We start from the raw sequence: 9575 nt of genomic DNA, 5'->3' as shown, positions 1-9575 counted from the left end.
GTAAGTATTTAAAACAAATGATGGAGTAAAATGGCATAACAGTCTGCCTCTGGGGAACTCTGTGACTGATGAATATACATCTCTCAAGGTTATTTTATGTGAAGGATAATTTTGCTATAGGAAAGAGTCAGTGTTTACCATACTTGCCCATGAAAGATGCAGTTCTGTGTGTATCCCATCACCTTCCATATTGCTCATTACATTTTGAACCTCTTTTGCCAAACATTGTAATTATTCTAGCCCCTTCTTACCTGTCCTTTACCCCATCTAGGTATTTTCATTGGGTAGAACATTTTGAGCTTTTACCTAAACTAGGTATTGTCCTTCAAGTAAGATAATACTAAGGATAATTTGTGTGTGTGTGTCTTTCTGTCTGTTGGCTCATATTTGTGAAGACAAGTACAATTTGTTTATTTTTAATGTCCAATTTATCTGCTTAATCCTGCCTAAAATAATTTATTAAATCTTATCACACATGTTGGATAATTTTCCTTTCGTTCCACTTTGTATCAACTTAACCTTTCCTAGTATCATCTTCTGGGCTTTCTTTTTTAAGGGAATATATTTGAACAAGATTGCTTTTTGACACAAAAATAATTCACACACAAAATGTAACATTTAGCATATAGAAAAAATGAGCATACTTGGAAACATTTGTGTAAGAGAAGTATATAGATTAAGATAAAAAGTAAACATGAAGTTATATTAGCTTATGTTTAAAATTATTTTTTCCTGATATTTCTTAAGAATGTTGTTTTCAGTTTGCTAAATCCTTAAGAATTAAACAGGGCTTCTTTAAGTGCATATGATGAAAAATCTCATTTACGTTTTTATATTCAGACCTGTCCAGTATGAGTTACTGTGGTATTTGATACCAAACAGGACAGGCCAGGTATTTAAACACACATTATTCTCATTTAAGCTGCTCAATAACAATTCTTTTGGGTGAGTGAAATAGAAATTGTAAACTATTTTAAAGACATATCTGATGAGAGGCTCATGATGGTTCTTAAAGTAGACCCAAGTTTTCTGGTTCTCAAGTTTTCTGTTGAATTCTAGTTCTGTCATTTCATGGTATCATATAGTGTACCTACATCAGTATGGACTTTCAATTGAAAGAGTGGTTTTATTTCAGGCAAATTCCTCAAAGTTGAGAATAACTGAGCTTTAATTTATAGCATTTGAAGTCTAGGGATTAGATTTCATTTTTGAAGTTCTCTTCAGTGTACTAAAGTAATTTGCCATTGATTTGCTTCTATCATAGTACTATCAAATTTCTTTCTCAATAGAAAAGTTGTTACCCTGGAGAATTAAATTAAACTCCCCCAAAGGATAGGCAATAAAAGAAAAAAAATAGGTAAGTTAGAATTAGGTGCTGCAAATGATACCTTTAAGAAAGTGAAAAGACACAAAAATTTTGCAGGTCATATATCTGATAAGGAATTTTATCTAAAATATGTTTATAAAAACTATAACTCAGCAATACGAAGATAAATAACCCAATTTGAAAATAAGTAAAGGATCTAAGTAAACATTTCTCCAAAAAAAGATATACAAATGGCCAATAAGCACATTGATAGATGCTCAACATCATTAGTTATCAGGGAAATGCAAATCAAAACCATAATGAGATACTTACTACTTTACAGCTACTAGGATGGCTAGAATCAAAAAGTCAAATAACAAGTATTTATGAGCATGTGGAGAAATTGGAACCTTCATACATTGCTGGTAGGACTATAAAATGGTATAGCCAGTTTGGAAAACAGTCTGGAAGGTCCTCAGAAAGTTAAATGTAGAGTTACCCTATGACCCAGTGAGTTCACTCCTAGGTATATTTCATTTCATTCCAAAAGAAATGAAAACATATGTTCACACAAAAATTTGTATATGAATGTTCATAGAAGCATTATTTATAATAGCCAAAAAGTGGAAACAACCCAAATACCCAACAACTGATGAAGGGATAAATGTGATATATCTATACAATGGAATATTATTTGGCAATAAAAGAAATGAAGTACTGATATATACTACAATATGGACGAGCTTTAAAAACATTATGCTGAGTGAGAGAAGCCAGATACAAAAGGCCACATATTATAATGATTCCATTTATATGCAATATCCAGAACAGGCAAATCCATAGAGACAGAAAATAGATAATGGTTGCATAGGACTAGAGATTTAGGGGGAATGGAGAGTGATGACTAATGGATATCAGGTTTCTTTTGGGGATGACGAAATGTTCTAAAATTAATTGTGGTGATAGTTGGCATAACTTTACTAAACACCAATGAATTGTACACTTTCAATGAATGAATCATATGGTATGTGGATTATCTGTTAGTAAAGCTGTTTAAAAAATAATAACCTCCTCCTGAACTCCTAGCCTTCCTATTCAACTTTGAGTATCTTGAGTCACTACTAAACTGTCAATAGTACATATCTTGTAAAAGAGAATAAGTAATTACTCATCTAGATAGTGTTTGCTGATATACTTAAAATTTTTGTGGGTATTTGAGAACATTTGAGGATGAATTACTGTCAAAAAGTCTTTGATCCACATAAGAATAAAACAAAGAGTAATTAGGTAGCTAAATGCACTTCATCATCTTTTGTTAAAAAGAGGCAGTATTTAATCCTAGGAAGAGAGAAACTTGGCCAAAATGAAACTTTGAGCTCCTGTCGACTATCCTACCTCTAAATACCTCAGCACCATGTTATTGGTATGTAGTGTAAGAATAAAGTAATCTTTATTTTACATTTAAAATAATATATTTTTAAATATCCAGATTTTAATGTACCATTACATTTTTTAACACTTTCTGCTAAGATCTGGTAAGCAGGAGGAAGTATAGTTCTTGAAAAGAGAAGTAAGCTGGAAATTTATTGGTCATAAAATCTACTTGATTTTCTTTTGTTTTTAACACTTGGTGAATGTGACTCCAGAGATCTATCTGTACTTGAATTCAAATGTAGATCTCTTGAGATTCAGTCTCAAACTATAACTGATATTTTCACTTCTTGGTCTCAAGTCTTCATCTTTTAGGATACTAAAGAGTGATCATCAAGCTGTGAACTTCACATTTAAATTCTTATAAAAGAAAGTGTAGCTTTCGGTTTGTGTAATTTGGTTCGACAGCATCAAACCAAGGTGGCAGTGGGAATTTTTTTGTTTTTTCTTTTTGGATTATCAAAACTTAAATTCAGTACCACAAATTTTTATTTTGAATAGTTCCTAAGGTTAATTTTTCAATGAAAGGTTTTTGAAATAGTTTTTCTATAAAATATAGCAATATTTTATGGTTATGGCCAAATATTTTACCCAGTTACTATTTCTATAATTCTTTCTACTTGGGACCTGTAGTGATTCTTGAACTATTTACAAAATCATTGTGATTTGAGGCGGGTTAGATATTCTCTCACTACCTTCTCTCCTCCTTTTTTATATTTCTACTCTTGAGAGCTTACTAGCTTTAGGAGAAATCCAGAAGGCGACCTAAGGCAGTGATTCCAGTAGATATTTTTATTTTTAACCAGAGTGGCAGAATATTCAATTAAGATTTAAACGGTAGGTCTTCAGATGCTTCGATAATTTAATTCATCCTAATGTGTTTTTAGTTTGTCTTTCTCTGCTTTTTGTTGGTATTGTAGATTCTAGATCATTTTAATGAGAGACAAATACCACTATCTTAGTTGCTACATTAGCAATTTTCATTGTCCTTTTCTCTCCTGTTTTAGAGACAGCCCTATTTATGTGATTTCGTTCATTTTTTCTGATGAACGAAACAGTACTTGAACAGTACTTTCAACAGTACTTGAACCTTTATAAGGGTGAAGACAAGTTAATCAGTAAATAAAGGTTAGCATTTGAGTGTTAATGAGCTTTGAATGCTAGTGGTTTACATCCTTTTAGTTCTGTTGGGGAATATTAAACATGGTTTACTAACCAAATAGATATGAATTACTTATGAAATAGCCTATTGATGTTGCTTGTAAGAGTTCTTGATAATGTAAGAATCTTATTTAGATACACTAGAATATCTTCAACTTTCTGGAGTGCCAAGTATGAAAGAGATTGCAGTATTACTTGAAAACATTGATTTTCCCACATCTTCTGTTAGGAAGGGTATCTTCCTTGTAATCGTAAACGTTCTAGTTCCCAGCTTAGAAGATTTCTCCAAACCTCTGAGGCTTCTCTGTTCTCCAGTTTTTGGGAGCACAAATACTCTTTGTTTTCTGTAGAGGAAGAGTGGGAAATCACAAAACTTGTTAGCCAAGAACTTGTTCTCATTTAAATTTTCCTAGTAACTTCTTAAACCTAGTATATTTTTTTTTTAACAAGAAAAAGATTGATCTTGAAATAACTCGGAAGAAAAAAGTAGGACTTAAATAGTTAATGGAAAGTTTAACTTAATTTTTTGATATGTCTCGATATTTGTATATTTTATTATCTAAATGCTTTCTTGTTCCTTATCTTTTTTTTTTTGACTCTTGCAGCCTTGAGCAAGGATGCAGGTATAGTTATATCCTCCCATTTATAGCCACAAATTTAAACAATGTAAAAGGATTAAATAGAAGAACAGGACCTATTTTAAAACAGGTCACTTGACCTATAGTTTGGTCATCCTTTTGTCTAATAGGGTTTTCAGCCTCATTATTGGAGTTGTTTACTCCAGTTATCAGTATATATTTTTTTTAATTGGAATTATATTTGTGATTAAAAACAGAATGAGACTCTCTTGTTTCTTATAACAGGACATTAGGGACCTTTGTTGAAGATACTAGGACCAATCTTAGTGGCTCCAAGTGACTTTCTACTTAGCTACTTAATCCACTAAAAAGTTGATTGGCAGAAATTATGAGGAATTTTTCTTAGTGCTAGTGATGATGATCTAAGAAGGGGAGCCTCAGCAATACCTATCTTTTGTTTTTAATTCCTAATAAACAGGCTGCTGTTTGTGGATTTGGGCTTCAGTGAGTAGCAAACCAACCATAGGGACAGTTTCATATACAGGAGTTCAGAAGGATGTGGACTGATATCCCAGTAAATTTTCACATGGCTTCTTAGTCTTCACATTTCCTCCTTGTGATAAGAATTATCTGGTTTGGATTGTTCACATGCAACCTCAGTGACAAGTTCTTTAGTTTGCCCAGATCCTAGTGTGAAGGTTAAGTGAAAAGTAGCTTGCTTGTAAGTGAAAACTCTGGCTATTTTAGTCTCTGTACTGTACTTAGTGACACTCTTTGAAATGGAACAAGGATCATTTTTTGCAGTTTGAAGAGAAGATTCCTTATTAAACAACTTTATAATTTATTTGGATTATTCTTAGAGCTTGTAATCAAGCTTGGGGCTTTCAGCTAATGTTTTCTTCATTTATTAAGGGATCAGTAATTCTAAAGACATACACGTGAGAGATCTTAGGAATTTTTTTTATTGTAAGAACCATCCTTTCCTAATTTGAGTATTACTCACTTTGACATCACATTTCTGCTCTATAGCAGTATTATAAAAGGGGAGTATATATTGTATATAATTGTATTGGAGAAATGATACAGCACATCAAAGAGTAAAGTTTTGGGTTTTTTTTTTTTTTTTTTTACTCTTTGGGGTGAGAAATCCCTGTTTAAAAGTGGAACTTTGAGCTTTGGCAAGGATTTTGTCTCCTTGAGATGAATTTTCATGTTTTAGCCCAAATACTTTTTCATTGGGTACCTTATCAGTGTGCTAGACCATGCTAGTCTTTTTTCTCTCTTCAGACTCAAACTTGATTTAGATTCCTCATTCTGCCCAGGACTCATTGCTTATAAATGAACTGAGATTAGACAGGGAATGATATGATGTAAATATAGTGTGGATATTGCTTAATGGTGATTTTTTGTTCTTTTTTCAGTGTTCCATTGGCAAGCTACAATAATGGGGCCAGTAAGTATTCAGGTTAATTTCAGAATAAATAGTTTATGTAATTCACTCATTTTAACCCCACTTTTCTTTTTATCAACAGAATGACAGTCCCTATCAGGGTGGAGTATTTTTCTTGACAATTCATTTCCCAACAGATTACCCCTTTAAACCACCTAAGGTAATTGGGATATGGCAATTGTTATTATGTGTTACCTGTGATACTAATAAACCAGTTCACAATTTTTTTTCCTTTTTCTGTAGGTTGCATTTACAACAAGAATTTATCATCCAAATATTAACAGTAATGGCAGCATTTGTCTTGATATTCTACGGTCACAGTGGTCTCCAGCACTAACTATTTCAAAAGGTAATGGAATGGGTATTTGATACCAAGATAAAGCAACTATTTTTAAAGTCTTTTTTAAAGTTTTTTGAAAAGATTACTTATATTTCTCTTAAGGAGAGGTAGCAATCCTCCTATTCTTGAATAGATCTTGAGACCACTAGAGAGAGTTGGATTTTCAAGCATAGGTATTCCTTGGTGTCATGACTGTTCTGTCCATTTTGCTGTTCATGTATAGGTTGAGAAATCTTGAACAAAGTACAGGTGAATTCATATTCACACTCTTTAAGGTTTCACTAGTGCTTGTCTTCAGCTTGTTGTCCAGAACAGATTTCATCCTCTAAGATGATCAATTTAATGTAAATTTTTATTTGAGCATATTAACAATCTTTGGTATGTAGTCGTGTGTGTGTATGTATGTTTGAAAATGTGTAAAGAAAGTTAGTTTCTAATTTTATAATGAAAGATCCAATGGTTTGTCTAAATAAGACCTAATTACGTGAGTAGTTTGGGCATTTTTTTATATCAGTAAACTGAGTAGATAGTTGAAATTGTACAACCTCTCAATATCACACTGAAATGAAATCACAAATGAATTATAGTTGTCAAAATACAAATACAAGAAATAGGCTTAAAATAATAGGCTAATATGTTAAAATATAAACATATAAATCAATAAGAGAAAAAAACCTAGATCTTAACAGATGAGTGGACAGAAAAGAACAAAATAAAGAAATGAAAATAGTCTATGGCAATGCCACTCTGAACACACCCGATCCCATCTGATCTCGGAAGCTAAGCAAGGTCAGACCTGGTTAGTACTTGGATGGGAGACCACCTAGGAAGACCAGGTGCTGTAGGCGTAAAAAAAAAAAAAAAAAAAAAAAAATGTTCCCTTTTTCCACCTTTTTATTTAACAAAGATCTTTTAAAAAGAAAACTAAATGCTGGTGAGATACATTGAAATGAGTGTTTATATACTACAGAAACATAAATTCATATTGCTCAGTATGTATTAAGAGATGAGACTTAATAATTAATACCCTTTGACCCAGTAATTCAGGTTTTATTCATTTGTATTAAGAAAACAACCCAAATGCTATGTAAAAAAAAAAGAGCTTTGTGTGTAAGTACATTTGTGGCAGTGTTATTTACTTCTGAAAATTAAAAATTACTTATAGGCCCAACCATAAAGGAAGAAATAAATTAGTTTTAGCACATGCATTTAAAAGATCCTTATAAAAAAAAAAATATTGTGAAAAATGGGAAAATATTTTGTTTGAAAAAAATCAGAAATTTATATATACTGTAACTTTTTGAGTGGTGAAATTTGGGCATTTGGGCAGTGAATTCGGTATATGAAAATATTTTTCTTTCCTATCTTTTTCCTTTCCTATCTTATATTTTATCATTTCTTTAATGTACACATTTAGATGGAGGCAACATAGTTTCATGTTAAAGAGCATAGATTCAGGTTCCAACTGCCTGTGTTCAGATTTCAGCTTATTGAATGAGACTTTAGACAAATTAGCTTTTGTTCTTTTTTTCATCTATAGAATAGGGATGATAATAACAACTTCATTGTTGTTATAAAAATTAAAGAGCAAAAATGCCTAGTTAACTGGTTCCTTATAGGCAGTCAGATAATTGTGATAAAGGCACTATTGGAAAAAGTGTTGTGTATTTGTCATGTTATAATTTGGATGTTATAACTATGATAAGACTTGTGTATTCTGATAAACTAATTTTTTAAAGGAATCAAAAACTGAGGAATAAACTAAAATTTCTGGGGTCCTAGGCAAAAATAAAAACAAAAAAATCAGAAGACTACATTTTTAAAAATTGTGACTGAAATTGTTTTCCAGATAAGTGGCTCCTTTCCCTTTTTGTAGGCCCCTTGCAATTCATGGACTATTTATAAAAGTGTTCATGCACTTGCTCTTTTGATTTCCTGGCCTGCTTTCTCTTCCTTCACCAAGTAACATTAAAGAAATAAATCTAGTAACGGGACCAAGAAAGGTGGAATTGGGTGTGTGTGCGCACGCGCGTGCATGTGCATGTGTGGGAGGTTGAGGAATGGGGAGGTCTAGATCACTGAAATTGTTACCACAGCTTTTTTTCCTTCCTTTTTTCGTGCCTAGCGTTGATTTTTCAGTTATTCTAAATCATTAGGACTGCTCGTTTATTTGACTTAGGTTCTCTCTATCTGGGTAGCTATCTTTTAAAATAATTGCAGTGCCATTTTGTTGAGTTTGATTATATCAGTTTACCTAGGTTTAATGTTTTAATGACTCTTTTTTGTAAATTGAATGAATGGGCAAGTGGTTCTGTGAAAGACTGAATTCTATGTGTGTATTAATTATCTCTTGAAAACAGAATAGTCTTTTCAAAGGCAGTAATTTTGATTCGAAATTCCCTCTACTTTGAGTATATTTGTTAGGAACTTAAATATACATAAAACTTTAAGAAGCAGATAAGTGTGCCATAAAGCCCCTTGATTATATGTTTTCAGAATTGGAAGCGACTGTGGATTATGACACTAATGAAAATGAATATATACTGATGAAGAATGTTTATTTTACATAGGTGAAAATTTAGTCACTTCAGTTGAAGGGTCTATGCAAGTTGTAAAAATAGGAATTATCTCTTTACAGTGAAAGAAGGTGTGCATTATAAGCCAAAATCAATTTTCTACAAATTAAAGAAACCAAGTAGTATACTAAGAATCCTTTCACCAGGTCCAGATAACTACCACCTAGATTCCTTTTTTGGAAAGAAAGACAAGTTATTTCTTTAAGATTTATCTTTCAAAAGTAGCCTTAATGGAATAATTAGAATTATAAGTAAAGGACACTTGTAACTAATAACTAATTTGTTAATATGTCTAATTTTAGATGAAGAATCAGTTGTACTTTTGCCAGTTTGATAGGCTGGACAAGTTTCTTCTTTCTATAGTCAGTAATTTTATGAACATTCAAAAATCTATAACTCCCTGTTGTCATTTCCAGGAAAAACATGAAATCTTTCCTAATTGCTGTTAGAATGTTCTGTGCTTGAAGAGGGCATCAGGTGATACACCTGACAATGGGAAGAGAAGATGTTTTGGGAATGCCATCTGCCAGGATTGTGGGCAACAGGAATGAAGAGTCAGAAAACATCTTTCCTGATGTTTTTTATTTTCCATATACTCTTAAGGCAAGGAAATAGCTTTTTTGTTAACAATCCGAATGATAAAGGGCATGTAGACTTTTTCTTTACCTCTCAGAAGAAGCCCTTAATCTCTATAGAATAGATTTGATAGGAAAATGAATAAATCCTTTTCCTG

The 9575-nt window shown here is 32.1% G+C and overlaps 1 protein-coding gene and 1 non-coding gene across 2 annotated transcripts in view; both read left to right on the top strand.

Moving 5' to 3' along the window:
- The window catches only part of UBE2D2 (ubiquitin conjugating enzyme E2 D2), a gene marked incomplete at its 5' end in the record, with an annotated part of 43068 nt that overhangs the window by 29127 nt on the left and 4366 nt on the right, over positions 1–9575 (top strand). The window contains 3 exons of the mRNA XM_006923041.3: positions 5898–5929; positions 6009–6086; positions 6170–6275. Of these exons, the coding sequence (XP_006923103.2) occupies positions 5898–5929; positions 6009–6086; positions 6170–6275 (216 nt within the window). The remainder of the gene's footprint in view (positions 1–5897; positions 5930–6008; positions 6087–6169; positions 6276–9575) is intronic.
- LOC112472046 lies at positions 6996–7114 on the top strand. The gene has a single exon (XR_003043495.1). It is a non-coding gene; the product is annotated as a 5S ribosomal RNA (ribosomal RNA).

The sequence above is a fragment of the Pteropus alecto genome, unplaced genomic scaffold, assembly GCF_000325575.1.
Source record: "Pteropus alecto unplaced genomic scaffold, ASM32557v1 scaffold78, whole genome shotgun sequence".
NCBI lineage: Eukaryota > Metazoa > Chordata > Mammalia > Chiroptera > Pteropodidae > Pteropus > Pteropus alecto.
Note: the sequence above shows the minus strand (reverse complement) of the source record. Positions and strands in the feature narration are given on the sequence as shown.